Here is a 19311-nt window from a genome sequence, read left to right as displayed (position 1 = left end):
AATCAAAGATAAGGTTTTAGTAAGTGCGGTCATTGTGTTCAATGATTAATGATGTGATTCATGTTGGTAGATTGTTGTCTGGCATTTATTTGCCTCAGGCAAAGTTGATGTGCTTTACATATACACCTGCTGCAATGTTGGGAAAGTTATGCATAGTTTAGTCACACTAAACTTTTTTATAAATATAACTTCATTTCTTACTTTAAGCTTTTTTTACACAGACTATGAACTTTATATCAATTAGTGGATGTCGCCACTGTGACATCACCTTTTGGTTTGTGATATCCTGTTTTGTTTTTGTTTTTTTTTAAAGATTTTTTTTAGGCATAGACACCTTTATTTAGACAGTGGATAGATTTTTGAAATGGGAAATAGAGAGGGTGTGACATGCAGCAAGGTCCGCTGCGTTGTGAGGCATGTGCTCTAACCACTCGACTATCTGTGCGCCCGTGATATCCTGTTTTGAAGCATCCCGTTTAAGATTATGGTCGTCGGATTCAATTTGTTTGGGTCCATATTTTACTAAATGAAAATCATCATGTATTGATGAATACGTGAAACGCGCAATTGAGACATATGAGACATTCAGTAAAATGTTTGCTGAGGTAAAAAAATCAAAAGAGTTTATATACAATCAGGCATCTTTTTGAAACCACTGGAGTCACCCCTCACTAGCCATGAAAAAGAATGTAGGTTGAGGGCACTTTTACAGTGGCTTCACTATTCTCACCTGGAATCTTCGTCCACTTATTATACTGTCTGTAATAGTCTCTAGGATGCTTTTTTGTTCTAGAAATTTTTAGTAATGAGCTTTAGAGAGTAATTTCCCTAAACATCATGATTTAAAAACAAATGACGAGTAATGACAATAAAACAAAACATGGAGATATTTCCTAAGTCATTTTCAAATATAGTTTGCTTTCAAACCCAATTAAATATTCATATGTTTTGATCCTTTTAATAATAATCCTATATATCATAACATATCCTTTAGTTTGGGCTCTTGAGGTCTGTTGCATAAAACAGAAAAACATATTCCTGGTTTTGCCCTGCTGAACTCACCTCAGTTAACCTTTTCCAGCATGCTGAGTGTTTCAGTGTTGGACCAGATAGCCATAGCTCCCTCTGAGTACCATTCACACGCGATTGGGAGTCCCATGACAGGCCAGCTGGAACCTTCAGTCCAACCCCACAAACACACGTGCAGACACCAAACCTCCATGGAGCCCCCACTGGCCAGCTAGCCTGTCAGTCATTCAATGGCAGGGTTATGAACGTGTGTGTATGTGTATGTGTGGGGTATTGGGGTTTCCTGTTTTGGCCTGTGTTTCAGTCCCTCCACCACAAAGGGGATTTGAGCAACTGATATCTGATACAATACCTTTAATAATTTCTCATGTGACATATAACATTAAGTGAAATGGAAATGGACAATCAGCAACAGTCAGCAGATTTGTAAATATTGAAATGTCTGAAATGTTACTGTGGTTTTACAGTAGATTCTTGATAAAAAATATTGCCGTTTTATAGCTCACCAAGACATTAATGACTGATGGAGTGACCTTACGACTTATCGGCTATGGCCTTCATTTGATTAAAAACAAAACAAAAAAAAACAACAACTTTTAAATGACCTACCAGAACATCATAGACACTTTACAACATGTTGCAACTTGTAGAACATGTTGCAACCTTTTAAAGACACCCACATTCACACCCATGCCATTCCAGCAATTCTACCTTAATTTCAGTAGTTGTTTGACAAAGTCTTAATGAAGAAAATATGCTCTTCACTTCTGTAAGCACCAAAGTGTATTCATGTTAAAATGCCATATTCAGCCTTTCAGAAAATTTTTACAGACCTGTCTTGTCACTTTTGTGTAGTTTTAATCAAAAGTTATATTATTTTCCCTTGAGAGGGGTGGTCTAGTAGTCTTTGCACGGCAGTTCTCTCACATACAAATGCCAATAAACATATGCACAACGTAAAATGTTTATGACTCTCACAGTCACACACACACATAAAACAACAAACACACTCACTCACTCAGATGTCTTGGGGTTAGCACCAGTCCTGTTCCATTAATCCAAAGCAACCAGTGGTGATTGATCAATTAGCCCTGCTTAAAGCTGGGGATCAGGCTGATCAATAGCACTGATCACCAGCCAAAGGTATTTCATTAAGACCTGCTGCTCTGCATGAGTAGACTCCATTAGCATAGACCAAATGGGCTGTGAGGAATGCAAATGCTGGATTGAAAACACACACACATGTGCAGGCCTCATAGCTTTGCACTATATCTAATGTGTATGTATGGGTAGATACAAATTCACATAGCCTAATTGTAGTTTGTGTAATTTACAAAACAACTGTATAGCTCATCTCATAGCATCTCTATTATATGTTTAAGCATATTGATTAAACAAAACCTCTCTTCTTTACATGTAGTAAGCGTTGTTGTTTTATTTGACTGAATTTAGGTAATCAGATGTAAAGCAATCTCGTTCGCACAATAATGACAAGTTGCACAAACAATCTTGGGAAAAAGAGAATCAACAACTCTGACTGGTCGTAACATAAGAAGTAAATTCTAATCACAGATGATGATATGGTTACTGTATCCATTCCGTAAATATAATGAGAGTTTAATTTAGTTTTTCTAATTAATTATGGAGTTGAGTTTTAAAATGAGGTGTTGTCACTTTTGAAATAGTTTCACAAAAATGACCTGTAGCTTTACATGAAAGCCAATTTTACAATGCTGTGGTTTTAAAAACAATTTTGAACTGATACAATATTTGATAGCTTGAGTGTATTTAAAAAAGAACTTTGAGCAATACTTTCCTAAATACTGTCTTATTCATAGTCAGATGTTTTTGTTAAGAATGGCCGGGAAAGAAATGTTCCAAAATACAACCATATATGAGTCATATTGCCTCTCGTAGTGTTTATGGTATTATTGTGGCCATGTCTGGTAGCATTTCCCTTTTATCCCACTCGTTGTCAGTCTTCTTTGTTAGTTACCTGAAAAACAGCGGATGTTGTTACACTAAAGAGATATTTCTGATGCACGACCCCATCAAACCCACGGGATCATCCATGCCTAAAATACAAAAACAACGGCCGGCTACAACTGACAAACTCACCTTTCTCACCCTTTCCTAACCCTCAGCGGGGCACAGAGCCATTGTTTCACTTAAACAATCCTCATTGAATTAAAAACTGCCTGCCTGCTTTGTTCAGAAAGGCCGATGCATAGTGCTGTCATGGGTCCTATCGTTAATGTGCCATCACTGTACCTCACATCCTCAGCAGACACAGGCAGCGCTGAGCTTATTTCCTCCATCTGTAGGTGAATGAGTGTGCACATATGCATCTGTGTGTGTTGTGCGAGTGTGTGTGTGTGTGTGTGTGTGTGTGTGTGTGTGTGTGTGTGTGTGTGTGTGTGTGTGTGTGTGAGAGAGAGAGAGAAGCTACCACAGTACAAGTGTGTTTGTGGATGGGGTGAATAAGAGAGAGGAGGTTGGAGGGTGGGTGTGTATGTCTGTGTGTGATAGCATTAAATCGCTCAACAGAGAGAGCAGATAAGCCTTATGGCATGAGGTGCTTTGGTCACTGGTGGAAACACTGCATAGACCTGGTGACATCCAAACACCCACACAGTAGTAATTTCTTTCTACAAAAAAAGCTTCACGATATCTAATCTATGACAACAAAGCCAAAGAGTTGGTTTTAAGGATGATGGTAGTAATAGATGAATGACTTGATTAGTTCGAGACAGATAACCTGTCCATGACATGTCCCTGATCATGACACAATAAGCCTGAGCCACTCACTTTTTGTAAGTCCACTCAGACCATCAACGATACTGCCAACATTTGATTTAAGGGCTCAGTTACAGTGAGAGTGTATTAACAAGAATACTAGAAAAATGACAAATAGAACAATACAACACTACCTTTTTGGCCTATGATGTTTGGGTTTTGTTGATACTGTTAGAATTTTATTGGATTGCATTATATTTTTATTCATCTTATCCCTGGAAAGAACAGATAAAATGTGCGTGCATGCACGTTTGTATGTGCGCGCACATGTGTGTATAAGTGCTTGTTACTCTGTATTAGCGGAAAGGAAGGGAGTTGGTCGTAGAGATACTGAGGCAGACAGGAAGAGATCATCCTGGTGTTACCATAGCTGGGGTTGAGCCCTCTGGCTCCCCAGGCCCATACAAAGTACACATGCAGGTTATTGCTGATACCTTCACAAACATCTAAATGGATGGGCATGCCAGTACACACAGAACAGATGAATGTAATGTCTCTTTTCTCCTGGCCTCTCACATCTCAACTTTTTACCTTGTCAGTATTGATTGGTGTCATTTTCATGCTCAAGAAATGTAGTATTTTTAACTATTTAATTTCACAAAGAATCATTGTATGTTTATGAAATGTCCGATAAATGCCTAAAATGTAAAGTGTGTCCATAAAGTGTCAAAGCTTCCAGTCCAGCTACATACATACACAGGGACAGTCACAATCTTTGCACTGATGTCCCAAAAGTTGAATGGGTTTTGCAAGGTTTGCATGGCAGCAGAATGATATTTCCGTGAGCTGTGTGTGGGTGGGTGGGGGTGGGTTGGATGGATGGACGGATGACACCCGTATCCATCCCCACTGGGGAGAGGAAGTCCCTATCAGAACACAACAGGAAAGAGACAGAGCAAAAACAAGCCCATGTCTTTTTGGACATTAAATCACTTCCTGTAGAGCTCTGGGCTGCCTCCCCCACCATCCTCAGCATCCGACTCTCAGCCCAGTTCAACCACCATTTTGGCAGACAGAGAAATTGATCAAGCCTCTTCATCTATGTAAGCAAAAAGAGTGCATGTTCCTGTGGGCACACATCTCATGTATTGCAGTCGTGAGTCAAATAACTTATCAATAACAGAGAGAAGAGGTTTGAGACCCCTTCAGAACAACTGGATTTTTATCTTTTAACAATACAAAACATCTTTGCTTCATGAACAGAATCCATTGCCTTACAGCCACAGCGTATATACTGTGTAGGTAATGCTGTGCAGCCAATCTGATTTATCGCTGTGACTTGCAGATGTGATGAGTATCGTAGGATGTAAGTGCCATATAAATCCCTGTATCCTGACAGATCACAAGCCCAGAGTCTGGACGTAGCACTTTGATCCTCATCCAAGAGCAAAAACAAAAAGACAAAAAGGTTTATCTGTGGCTACTGCAGGAAAAGGCCTTTTTAATGGTGTCAGGAAAAGACAATGACCACAGGTTTCTTTCAAAACACAAACACTAGTCTTACTCTGGCTGACTTGTGTGTAATACAGAATGGCTCATCGCAGTCATCAGACATCTGATTAAATCTCATACGTATGTAGAATATTTAACTCTTGCGCAATGCTGTCCTCATCCTGGGCACAGCTGTAAAAAAATATGACTTCCTTCCTGTAGGCAATTTCCTGTTTATGCCTGAATTCAGGTCAATAGAGGGGGATAGTAGTCGCTACCTTATCCACTGTCATCCTTCCCTAGTGTCACCCCTAACCCAGTAGTGATGATGCAGGATGTTAGAAAGCCTATGTATATATGACTTATTTTTTAAACATTCTTACTTCTGCTCTTTATCAATAAATACAATAATTACAGACACTGTTTATCTTCTGCTGCCCCTCCCCTTCAACACACAGAAAGAGATATATATACAAGATTAACTGTTCTTGAACTTCTTCATGCATGTCCAAAATGAAACTTTAGAACAGCCTCTTTTATCCACAAAACAACGAAAAAAGTATAAATTACACTATTTGCGTTTTCTGCTCCCCACAAGATTGACCCACTCAGTCTTCCCCCCAAAAAGTCTCAAGTGCACATGGATCTTCCTGAGATGCCCTGTTTGTTTCATTTTCTGCTGATTTGCCTAAAACAGGCAGCAGCCACTGCTGTGAATGTTTAATTTAAGAGCTCATGTTCCCCTCTGCACGATATGTGGTGGTTGGGAACATGGACAGACAGGATGAGGGGGGTCCGATGTTGGGGTTGAGGGAAATGGGGTGGGGGGAGCTGATGGAGACCCCCAGGTCTCCGGGTGCAGTCATTAAGATGGCTTCTCGGTGTGGAGATGAGAAAGCATGCTCGGCACTCTGGGCTTATTGAAGATGCTCCCCTGCCTACTTGGAGCATCCATTATTTATGAGTTTTTACAAATTTCAACTGACATTTTTATCAGTTGTTAACGTCTGTTTCTGATTTGGCCACGCTGGGTGTGTCTGTCCTCCCACAAGATGAAAAAATTGGTCATATATGACTGCTTGGCACTACAAACTAAAACATATTACTGTTGGATGCAGGTTTCTTATTACTTTTAAATGAATGCTTTGCATTTTTGACATTTCATGGTGCAAGGGCTGTATTTAAAATTGCTGACACATTAGTCGGTGACACAAATATAGTGCCATGCCCTGTAATGTTTGGGCTATCGAGAAACTTAAAATGTAATATTCTTGATAACACCGAAATCAATTAGTCTTCGCAAAGTTCAAAGGTTGCTCCTATTGCCAAATCCACTGCAAAATAACACCTAACTCCACAGCTTTATACAACTTCAAGTCTTTAACTGGCATATAGTCTGTAAGGTAAGTTTTTTAGCAATCAAGTCCTTATCTGATTAATAATTATGCTTGATAATTACTTTTGATATTTTTCTGATTATGTGTAGTAATTATCCAATGTTTAACACTTGAGGAAAGCAGGAAAATGCTTGATGTACATGGGATGCAGCAATAACTAGCATTATTGTTATAAATAAATGTGTGTGTTTGCGTGTGTGTGTGTGTGTGTGTGTGTGTGTGTGAATGAATGAATGACCAGCCCGGGTTTGTCAGGAAGCGTCGTCTCTCTGCAACCTACCACCCGACCCTGTTTGTCTCTGGCTGAGCCAGTATTGATCCGACCGCTGCCCTGTGCTTTGGTGTTCAGCCTCAGGCTTCGCACAGCCTCAGCTCACCTTCCATCACTCACCTCACATTAGACTCTGAGCTTGATATGCAATGTTGGGCTCTGGTACACTCCCAGAGAGAGAACTTGTCAAATGCCAGTTAATGTGAACTGTACCAGAATGCTGCCCACTTGCTGTCAATCTTGCATCAGTGTCGATCAAGGTCGATTTGAACAATGCTTTGCCATCTATTATACATTTTTGTTTTCTGAGAGTTGCATTTCCTAATTCGTAAATTGTTGTTTTCGTCAGTAGAACCTTGATCAGACAAAACAAATCATACATTTCTGTATTTTCTTTATCTCTGCATTTTTCAACAAATTCTTATCTTGTTTTGCCACATTATATAGCTGGCAGTAATGTAGAGTTCATGAATGAAAAAATTGTTTATCTCCTTGTCAGCCGATGGCTTGATGGTCTGCTATGTTAGAAAAGTTGTCAACTCTCTAGTTTTTGATTATAAGTAATGAAATCAGTACAAATGCATGTAGACACGTGTCCATATTTACAACAGTGATGTATAGAGGAATTTCATTCTGCAACTTTAGGGACGCCAAATTCTTGCACAATGTTGTTTTAAAGGAAAGTGCCACAATGAGAGAAAACAACTCTGCCAGTGTAATGCCAGATGTTATGTCATATGCTGTAGTTTGCAGGGGTGGATAGTTTTAACATGGAAGGATTTAATGGAGTTGGAAGGCCATTCAGCGAATCGGGAATTAGTAGGTTTAAAACAGTGACCTGGTCGAGAATCTGAAAAACATGCAGCGTCCACTGCCGTTTAGGGCTGGACCACAGGCTTGTGGTGTTGGTTGCAGTGCCTCAGCAACCAGAACCAGGAATAATAATGATATCCAGCAGAGTTTCAGCCAACATAAGCCTGTACACTCAGACTTTCTTTCTGTAGGCCCCCAAACCATAAAGCAAAGAATTGCGATAAACAAATGCTTACATGATTAACAATTTCACACAGTTGATAGGGAAGGTTAGTGATTCAGTGGAGCAGATCCAGACCTTGTCAGGTTTAGCTTGATCAACACCAGCATGACAGACCTAGAGCTGCATGTGATGTGAGGCAGCCTTTTCCCTGTTACACTTAACTCCTGGCCTCTCTAAAACAGAGCCACGGTCCCAAACAGATGCTGTGGGGATGTTCCCCAAAGATTTTCCCTGGGGCCCATACTCTCCTTTTTCATAGCTATGTTTAAGTCTGTGATGTTCATTTATAGGAGCCTCTATTACAGTGTTATTGCTGCCCCTGGCAAAGGACCCAGCGTCTTAAGCCCTCAGTAGCTTGCAGAAACTGTTGCTGTCCCAAAGGAGAGACAGCAGACTAAATAATCAGTTTCCCATCACAGTGACAATGTGAGAGCAGCTGTTTGGATCTGAAGGCCTGCCAGCAATTGTCCGTGATGTTCTGAAACAGAGAAGGAGAGAAAGGAAGCATGGAGGGAGGGGGAGATGAAAGGAAAGTTTCTTTCTGCTTGATTCAGTCCTCTTAAGGGTCTTGATATTGATCTCACCAACAGACCTACTGATGCATGTGCAGAGACACATGCACAAATACTTACACCCATCTGTGGCCACAAATTAGCAGAGACAAAAAATAAATTGAATCTTTTCTCTTTGCCTTAGGTATGGAATGTAGTACACTCAAGGATATACAGTATTTGATTTAGAATTTACATGTATTACTTTTTTGTTTAGCAGAATTTCTGTAGCTCTTTGCCACAATAAACAGGAGCTTATAAATGCAAACAAACAATGATGTTAAAGATAGTGAAGGAGTAAAGACGGTTCATTGAAAACTCATTAAGGCCGGTCTGTAAGAACTGTGTTTTCAAGTGCTGTATATCGTTGAAATTGCACAGGGCCTTGATGGAAAGCATTCAGTCTTTAGTAAAAGATGTATTGCCAAACCATTTTGCTGCCTTTGTTTGAAACCGACTGCACCTCTCAGCTCAGTAATGTTGGCATCTTTGTTTGCACAAAATGCCTTATTAAGTGTGTATCTTTGTATGCTCACTTAAATTTATTTTGTAGATAAATAGCTTCATGGATATTTATATGTGCCTGTAGCAATGTCTGTTGTGTAAGATGGTTATGTGTGATTGGTGATGGTCCTGTTCCGTCCTGTTACGCAGTTGGTCACAGCTCAAGGCTGTTGGTGGTCCTGTGAGATTAAAAATGTTTTATGTGATGGGATCTGAAGCCACCACCCTGCCCCAGTGCATGAAGTTAGATATACATTTTACTGTATGTCCATCAGTGTTAGTATGAATGAGCAAACACGGACCACATGACCTCGTCACTTTTCACATTTTGCTGATTAAAAGTAGGCTCTTTATTTTACTATTAAGTCTGCCACGCAACAAATGTATGTGTCTGAACACCAGCGTGTTTGCGTATACACTACATATTTATCACATTACTGGGACACAAATCTGCAAAATGAGTGATTACCTGACGTCTGGGCACAAAAATCTTATCTCACAACCATTTAATTGAGGGTTAATTCTCACGTTTGGTATAGTACTTAAACTAAGACATACTGGGGGCACCTCACAATCTCCAGGAAATATTCTTCAGTGCCATGTTGTCACGATGCCTGATTCCTGAGAAGTTGGGATGCTTTGTAAAATGAAAATAAAAACAGACTGCAATCATACACAAAAGCACTATGAAATGTTCCTGAGCATGTGGTTCACAAAGTGGTGAACATCGCCCTAACCCTTGCTCATGAACAAATAAGTGTTTCAAGGATGCCCCTTTCATACCTTTCACAGTCTTGTGTTGCCCATCAAACGTGGTATAATGATATATTCACACAGTTGATGGTGTAAAACAGTGAAAATACTGCTTTATATGTCAAGTGTACGTCAATACAGATGAGCAAATTATAATTTTTCTGTTTTATTTCTGTGCCACACTGCGTTCCTTTTTTTTTTTTATCAAAGTTGTGAACCTCAATACAATGTAGTCACAAAGATACAGTTTAGGTTATGTGTTAGTGTGTTTCTAAGTACACTTGTGTGTGTCGAATGGTTCAGGATGTCGAATGGTTCAGGTTATGAACCATTCGACTTTTGTAGTTCTAAAACACTTTGTTTAAGGTCAAAGACTGGAACTTTCTGAGTTGAAATAAATAGGCGAGTAATGACAGTGTGTGGGTGTTCTGATTCCCTATAGCCTTTTTTTCGCAGCCAAAGCGCCTGTCACAAACACCTTTACTTTTGAGTGCAAGACAGTCTGGCACTTTTGTCTAATGTTTGCAGTTTTTCCAGGAAAAGTTGATTAATTTCACATTTCTTGCAGTTATAACAGCAGTTTCTTTGGAATTAACTGAAGCAGAGGTGTGTAATAAGTTTCGTATGATCGGGAGCAAAAGCGCAAGCTCAAAACCATCAATTGGTTTGAAAAATGACTTCACGTTAGAAGTACATCTCCTGTTCCCTTTTTTGCTGTAATTTAATTGTTTTGAAAGGTTTGTATTAAATTATTGTCTCTGTGTTTCCAAAAAATGTTTGAGGTCAAAACAGGCTCTTTATACAGGGTCCTGCAGCCGATGAACAGTGTTGTGACATTCAGGTTGTCATGTTATTACGGATGCCACAGACCTTTTTCTCTGATGTACCCACAGAGCACTCCTTTTGACACTGTCAAAGCAAAGGTCAATATGCCATGTGCTGTCAAGCATTCACCTCCGCCACTTGGCTGAGGTCTGGCAAGATTAATTCTTTGTGTCTTGCGGTCTCTCTGTGCGCCAGCTTCATCTTTCTTACAATGGAGCCAAGCAAACACAGGAGAAAAGTATGCGCCTGAAAGTGTGTGTGTATGTATGTGTGTGTGTTTGTGTGTGTTTTAAAAGACATTGGTGCAACCGTTTTAACAGGGCGACTCTGTTTGAATTAGATGTTCTAACCCCCCGCTTGCTAAATGGATTTCTGAAGTGGCTGTAGTTGGAGGCTTTCAATCGGATGCAACCTTGAGTCCTTTTTTATGTGAGCTCTGTAGGATTTAAGTGCCGGTATAACATGAGCACGACTGAATGCATGCTCCTCATTTTTTGAAATTGAAAAATCTCCAAAGGCTCTCCCCATTGTGCAGGCAATTAATGGAATGCTGGCAGCGAGGTTCAGGTGCTTAAAAGTTGTATTTTTTCTCTCTCTCTCGCTCCCTTTTTAATGACTAATAAAGGATAATCATCGTGGAAAAAAACATCATAATGCTGTAGGCTTCCTCTTTATGCACAATGATGTATAATGCATGCTTTGAAATGAAACGGCAGTGGCCTTCGAACCATTCCATCTCCAAACCTTAGTGTATTTGTTTTGCATGCCACAGTGAGGCTTTTGCATAACAATAGTGAGTGTTCCCATTAACAATGCTTGCCTATTAATTTGATCTTTACATTTTTAAAGTTTGTCCATCAGGCTGCCAAACAATGGGTCCCCCAGTCACTGTTTGGCATAAGTGATTAGAAAGTTGACTAATTGCCCCTCTGAAGAGTTGCGCAGTTTCTTCTTAGCCGTCTTGTTTGTCTGTAAGCCTCTACCAGTTTTAACACTCAAAAACAGAAAAAGAAACCACTTTATTCAGCAATAACATCCAATGAAAAGCGATTTTGTCTTGGTTTTGGAAAATATGTCCCAATAATTTCGGACAACCTGTAGTGACTTTGTAGATATAACAGGGGAACATATAAATAAAATGCCAGTGACAGTCAGTCAGTGCAAAAGTGCTTGTTTTATTAAAGCAGTGCCTAGCACACTCTTAAATATTATCTGAAATAACTGTTAAGGCTATGATTAAAATGTTTTAGTTTAGTTTTATTCTTCTAAATGATCAAATGAGATATTATGACAAAATACCATAAACTTTGTCAGTTCCAAAAAAGCTTTGTCTCAGCTGCCGGGAACTGATAAACTATGATTTTGAGTAATAACATGTTGCCACTATCTAATGAATGATAAGAGGATACTTGCACGCAAATTGATTTTCTCAGAGGAAGATGTTCCTGATCTGGTTGTGGGCTTTTATAGGATAATGTTTGAATACATTTTTTGGGGACTTTTAAATTGAACACATCTTGGTTCAACAGTAAACATACAAAGCCACTAAATTAAGGTGAGTACAAAGAGGCCTGTAATGACCTGGAATAACTGAGTTCATTCACACAGGTGCGAAGTGTCCAGTACTTTATGTTTATTTTAAATTTTTGGTGGTCACTTGAAAAAAAGTTTCAAATAAAGGCAAAGAGTAAGATTGAATTTGTGTTCAAATAATAATTTGATCTATTATAACATTGTTGGTATGGTGGGTTATCATTTCTGATGAACTCAACAAAGTTTTTGCCACCATGCGGCGCTGAGCGGGTGTTCATTTTATTCAGACTGGTTATGCTTTTCTCAGGCCTGTTGGGCCTCGGGTCCTGCCTGAAACCAGACTGAATACCAAACCCAGCTTATTCCAGTGTTCAGTTGCACCTTTTCTTGCAATCTTGGAACACTTCCAAGAGCTTTTGTTTTTTCTTGTGCCCTCAATCTCTTTCTCTTTGACTGCGCTTTGACAATGCAGGGAAACATACAAGCGCATCTCGGTAAACACGAGTGATGTGGTTCCAGAGTTTAAAAGCTTCACATAACACTGGCAGACACAACTTGGGGCTGTTTGTGTGATGGAAAGGAAAACTTGTTTAGAAACTGACAGCGCTGCGTCTGTGTGTGTGTGTGTGTGTGTGTGTATGTGTGCGTGTGTGTGTGTGTGTGTGTGTGTGTGAAAAATAGAGAGAGAGAGAGAAACTGCGTGTATGTGTGTTTATGTTGCTTTTGGCAAGTTATTCATTTGTGCTTTTTTTTTTCTTCTTTTTTCTTGCTCTCTGTGTGGTTATCTTTTGAGTTGGTCGGTTTGGAGCTGATGTCCACCTTCGGGGATGCGCATAGCATGCATTTCTGAGTATTTTCACCTGAGGCTGCACTTGTTAGAGTCTGCGGATAAATGTATATACATTATTTATACAAATTCAGGGCGAGTGAAAGCAGGTTTAACACATTTACAGACAGGAGGCCTGGCACTGCAAGCCAAGCTCCAAGTGAGGATTGCAACGTTGCGCGGCAGGGATCGAGCTGGCCTCTTGCCTGACTGTGACCGGCATCCTTAATGCTGAAATAGAACACTGCTAATGTTATCATCAACAGCACAGCAACCCAGTGATCACTCACATCGTTGACTTAATGTGAAAGAATAGCTTGTCCAAACTTTGGTTTGTAGCATTTAATAGGGGCATTTAAGAAACTTGTTGACTATAATTGCTGGATCTAATATATATGTGTATATATATATATATATATATGTATATATATATATATATATAGAGAGAGATATATATATATATACATTTATTCATGTATTTATTTATTTATTTTTTCAAAAGTTCAGAAGCATGCTGTGCTGTATTACATTACAGAAACAATGTCATTAGTTTTTGCTGCATGGTGATCCTTTCGGATCAAGTTTACAGAGACTCTTACAATCCCAATATTTTAAAATTGAAACCTTTGAACAACTTATTTATTCACTAGGGCAAAACTGTAATTTGCATTTTGTACTAATTGAGAATTAAACAAAACTTTAAAAGATTTGAATGTACCTGAGAAGTAAAGGGGAGTAGGAAAGTCAGGTCCTGTGTTACAGGTAGTTGCAGGTTGGATCATACAGATGTCTCTGTGCTGTTGTAGCTTCACATCTCAACAGTGAGGCTAGTCAAATTTCATGTCTTGTCAACTATAGGATATACGAATATTTTGAACACGATTCTTCATATTTTACCTAATGATTCCATGCAATCTTTACTTGTTAGGAAAGTCAACATCTTTAGAATAATTCTTTAGCATTATAAGACTTTGTAATAGCACCAATGTATTTTGATAAATAATGAAGATCTAATGTATAATAACAGCAACATTTGTGGGGTTGTAGAATGAGTGAACAGGAATGCACTTACAATTTGTATTATTTTAGATAGCTTTATGAAGACTAGAGTATATGTAACATTATGTATAATTTTCGGAAATATTTAGCTATGTTATTAATTCATATTATAGCATAGGCAGTTTGATAGCAAGACTGAAACAAAATTCAGATGAAAGTTATGCAGACATGAGAGTCAAATGACTTACTGTATACCTATATGAAATAATATTGCCTACTGAAACACAGATGGGTTCAGATAGAATGAAACGTTATCCTATCATGAAGGAACTGAATGCGTTGAATGACATTAAAGAAGCATTAAATCAGTTACAAGGACAGTCTTTATAGAGAGGAAGGGTTGGGTTGGTTATGTAATGTTTGGACTCAATTCAATGATAAAAGCTGTTGTAATAAAACATATTAAGACACTAGTGTTATAAATACTGTACTATGTAATTGAGCTTTTCTTAATATGAAGTGGGAAATGTCCCTCTGTCCTCACACACATCTACCAGTACATTTTGCGACCTAAGCCTTGAATAAATAAATACTTTTTTCTTAATTTGACTTGACACCCCCCCACTTACCCATTCCCTTCTCCCGTTCAGGAGCCTCCTCCCTCAGAGGTGGATACCTTGCCAGCTGGTTGCAGTCTTCATGTTCCCATGGAGCTGGAGTTTGCAGCTTCCTGTTTCCCTCGCAGCCCTGCGCCCCAGAAAAGCTGTGGCCTCGTCTACATTGACTGACCAGGCTGGTTACGGTGATTGTAATTTCATATTGTGATTCTTTTGTCAATCAGACTTGGTGTGATGTTTTTCTTTGTATCATAACTCATTTTACCTTTGATCATTGTAGAGACACATAATTATTTGGCACGTGTGTTTGATTCCTTCATAGTGGTTGTAAGTATTTTCAGTGATCCAGGACTCATTCTGCTTTTAATACTTTTTTCAAGATGTGCTGTATAATGATATAAACTAAATGCCTCAAATATAATTTCACTCTAACCTTTAATTCACAAAAAAATTCTTCCTCTTTGCATTTGGTATATTTGTATTTTTCATGGTGTAAGCTCGTCCATGGCTTTACTTGCTGTACATTTGCTTGTCAGAGCGTTACTGTGTACTGTCCAGTAAAGTGTGTTACGTGAACAGAATAATGGGACGTACTTTTGATCCATTTGTGTGAGATACATATCATGTGACTATGATGTCCCTGGTTTGATACAGGTGGAAATTTGTATCACATGCCATTCCCTCACTCTCCCCTGTTAATGTAAAACAATCAAATAATGGCCAGAATGCCATCATATTAGATAATAATATGATTCCTATTCTGCACGTGTACAGAATAAAGTATATGTTTAGAGATGAAATAAAAATACAAATAAGCTCCTGTGTACCTGAACTCTTCCAATGTTTCATGTCATTCTACTGTCAACTATGAAATATGGCGGCAAAAAGCAGAAAGTGTGTGCCCAGTGAAACCCCCTTTCCTGACATTTATAATCCCAAACTGATCCTGGTTACAAGACAAAATGTGTGTAAATCTTCATATCGCTTGGGAACTATTTCTCATAACTATAGAAATATAATGTAATTCAATGGATGTTGGAATAGCTATTCATTCTCCATCTTTAAGAACACATGTAATGGAACTGGACAGCATTAGTGTGCGCAGGAAGCGAGAATCAGTTGTTATAAGCATAATAATTATTTATTGACTTATGAAGAAAAAATTAAATTAGCCTCAGAGACACTTCCCAGGACAAGGTTAGTGATGTGGGTAGTCAGAATGTCAGCAGGAGCAGCAAAATTCAGAGACAAGCGGGTGGGTAATAGCGGTTAGATGCATTGTGTTTCCATGTGGTGACAGTGTACATGAGCATGTTAATGTATAAAAGCTAGTCATTCTTTAAGTCCGTGTTAAACCATTTATCCTGCGTATTAGTCAGTCCTGACGGGTACTCTTGAGCTATTAATTGGTTTGTTGTAAAGCAAATGTCTTAATTTCATTCCCTTTAACATCTGACAGCTGAAGTGACAGAATACTGTTCCTACTGTAATTAACCAAACTCCTGTTGAGAATGGAGCGGTACCACAGCAGTTCCACCAAACATGAATTTAGTACTGAATTTGTATGCAGTATAGAATTCACCTGTTTGCTGATAGGAAATCCGAAGCAGCTGCAGAACCTTATCGCTGAATTTTAGGAAATGGTTGATAAAAGATTGTCTGGTCAGAGGGTATGAGAAAATGGAGCTTGGGACCAGAAACTGTCATGGGATTTAAGTGAATTTTTTTCTGTACATTAAACATGCCATTGAAAAACTTCTCAGATCGTTCTATCACTTAACAAAAAGTCGACAGGTAAAAAAGTAAACACCACAGGTTGTTGTGGGGGAAACTGTTGGGACATTTTCAAAAGAAAACCAGTAACAACAACTACTGTGCATGTGAAAAACTCCACATGAAAATAATTTAGGGTGCCATGTTTTAAGAAAATGAAAAAAAAGACAAGCCAGTTTCGTTAATTTTGGACACAATACCAGAAGTCACAGCTCACAGGGGGAAAGATGCAGTCTTTGGTACAAGAGCAAACAGGACAGAACAATGACGCAGGTTGAACTTCAGCAAGAAAAACCAATGTGGCACAAACATCTTTCACACCTACTCGCTTAAATACAATACTCTTTTCAATGTACACACTTGCATTAACATTTAAAAAGACAAAAAGAAATGTGGTGGGGGTTTTTTTTTTTCTTTTTTCTTTTTTCTTTTCAAAAGCCCAAATGTTGCTCTGGACCTGCATCTCTGAACTACTTGAGGAAACAAAACAAGAACATGCTACAGTAAACAAATTTATTCTGGTGCGGACACCTCACGTCATGTAACACATAGATGGAAACCCAGAGACGCAATAAATTATCTTCATTATTAAGCGTAACCAGTGACATACTGTACATCAAAAAGGTAAAAGCACTGTAAATAAAAAAAGAAAAAAGTCTACAAAAAGGTTGAAAGTTAAACGGAACCCTTATACAGAAATGCTTAAGAAACAAATGTTTGAATGCCAGCAGACACTAATTAATATTTAATTAATATTTTAAGTGATTCCTTTTTGATTTTAGTGTCTCACGACATAATTTAAGTACTGCTCAAAACAAATTAAAAAATAAAACACTGTACACACACCAAAGAAAGCAAACCAGAGGGATCTTTTTTTTTTTTTTCATTTTGTTGATTTCATTTTTTAGGAAATCATTGCTTTGCAATTTATGCTTCATCACAGTTCTCTCCCATATGACCACATGACTGTAAACACCTGTTGAATTATTCTTTTTTAAATTTTTACAACATTAATACTTTATATATATATTTGTACATATTTCCATTCACATCTGCACGGTTAGCTAGCATGGTAATGAAATAAGGCAAGACTCACATAACTGTGACATCACAAATCTTGTTTTCTCTTATAATACTGATTATTAAGGTTTTTGTTTTTTTTTTGTAATTTCCTTCTTCTGTTCTGCAGCAGGCTTTGGTCTTTCTGGACGAAGACAGGGACGATCCTTCTCCGTCTCCAGAATCACACTTTTGTTTTGTTCCAGTTTGATGAAATAATAAAAAGGGAAGGTGTTTTTTGCAGGAAAAAAGGGCTATAAATACAAATGTTTCAGCTGACATTAATTGAATTTATTTAACACTGGACTTTCTGAGGTACATAGTTTAAGATGATTTGGGGAGGTGGAATAAGAAAGGGGAACCACAAGGTGACCATGAGAAGCAAATGTCTTCCATTACAAGAGGGGGAAAAAAACATATTTTTCTTCCTTTTGGCCTATTTATCGTTTTGTTCATTAAAGAATGTTCCTTTTTCAGACCTTTATTTTTTCATCATCAGTTCTCCCTTTTTCAGCTGCCGTGGCAGGTGTCTTTTGAGAGTTTGAAAAACAGACATGACTGTAGGTAAGAGTCTCTGGCCTGGTTCACCTCTTGTCTTTACAGTACCAACGACAGCTAAAAGCCAGTTTTCAGTGAGAGGGCACAGAGAAATAAGCCACCGCTGTACAGTCACAGAGTTGTCTGAAAGATGGGTGGCGTTACTCAGTTTCCTTTCTCAGCACAAAAAGCCTCTCACAGTGTCACCTGCGCTAAAACACTCAAGGGTTGTTAATTCTTTAAGTTGCAGCCTGCCAGCCGTGATAGTCTGCTAGTGCAGACGATTACATCCCATCTCGAAGTGTCAAATGCAGTGTTAGTTTCAAGTGTTTTTATTTTTTCCTTTCGATATTTGTCTTTGTGTGGTTGAGAAGATGTGGCTCTTTTCTTTTTTTTTTTAAATCAAGGGTCCCATATGTTCTTTGTGTGTGCGCATCACACAGTCGAGTCTCAGCTGGAGGTTCAGTTTGGTGAAAGCGTTGCTTGGAGTTTTTAGGATGTCTGCACAGCTGCATTGTTGGTAGCACAGTCTCCTCCTAAGCTCTCTTGGCGTGCAGCATTTCAATGAGCAGGTTGTTGCAGGGCACGTCGCCGTTCAGGTGTTTGTAGTAAAGGTATTCTTCCGCCTGCAGGCTGATGGCTCGGATCTCCGGCAGCCGGAGGAGCAGCTGGCCAAACTTGTCCGTTTGCTGTGGATAGTTGCACATGACGTAGTCCAGCAGTGCTGCGTTGACCTGCTCCTGGACACTTTCTACCAGGTGGAAGTTCTCCAGGTTCTTCACATCTACGAGAAGAAGCAAAGAAAAGATTAGATAAGTTAAAATGTCACTCAAACAATCTCTAGGGGGCTGTTGAGAAGTATAAGGATAATAGTTTGCAGTATGAATGTTCTTTCAACGCATTATAGACATGACCTTCATAGAAAGTGTTACCGAACAAAGGAATAAAAAGGATTATAGAGATTTATAGGTTTATTATGATTGTGGAATGGTAGTTGTGTGCACACTCAGTCCTAAATTTAAGCCTTGAGATGCTTGGCTAAAGTAATGTTCAAACAAACATCAGTCTCATATAATCAGCTGCCTGCATGTCTCATGTCAAACTGCAACGTAGAAACTATTAACTCAAGACAGTTTAATAGTGTCACAGTATCCTCAATTGGGAGATAGGTGAAGGGGCCATGATCGCTGATATTTCAAAGACAAAAGGTTTAAATAATGAGTATTCTCATTTATCAGGGGACGGTGCTTCAACTTGTAATCTTTGGTTCTGGCTTGTGTTTTTTTTTTTTTACTTAAAAGAGGACTTCAAACTGCACCGCATGACGAAATATCCCTCCCTCTTCTACCTTTTTTCCCACTGAATCGTCTCTTG

The 19311-nt window shown here is 38.8% G+C and overlaps 2 protein-coding genes across 4 annotated transcripts in view; one reads left to right on the top strand and one right to left on the bottom strand.

Annotated features, from left to right (window-relative positions):
* Positions 1-15381, top strand: part of LOC115591846 (adhesion G-protein coupled receptor D2) — a 90949-nt gene extending 75568 nt beyond the window's left edge. For all 3 annotated transcript variants that reach the window (XM_030434210.1, XM_030434209.1, XM_030434208.1), the window contains one exon: positions 14602-15381. In XM_030434210.1, the coding sequence (XP_030290070.1) occupies positions 14602-14739 (138 nt within the window). In that variant the 3' untranslated portion in view covers positions 14740-15381. The remainder of the gene's footprint in view (positions 1-14601) is intronic.
* Positions 15382-15693: 312 nt separating this feature from the next.
* Positions 15694-19311, bottom strand: part of nr5a2 (nuclear receptor subfamily 5, group A, member 2) — a 71588-nt gene continuing 67970 nt past the window's right edge. The window contains exon 7 of the mRNA XM_030434213.1: positions 15694-18721. Within this exon, the coding sequence (XP_030290073.1) occupies positions 18474-18721 (248 nt within the window). The 3' untranslated portion in view covers positions 15694-18473. The remainder of the gene's footprint in view (positions 18722-19311) is intronic.

This window comes from Sparus aurata, chromosome 11 (genome assembly GCF_900880675.1).
Source record: "Sparus aurata chromosome 11, fSpaAur1.1, whole genome shotgun sequence".
NCBI lineage: Eukaryota > Metazoa > Chordata > Actinopteri > Spariformes > Sparidae > Sparus > Sparus aurata.
Note: the sequence above shows the minus strand (reverse complement) of the source record. Positions and strands in the feature narration are given on the sequence as shown.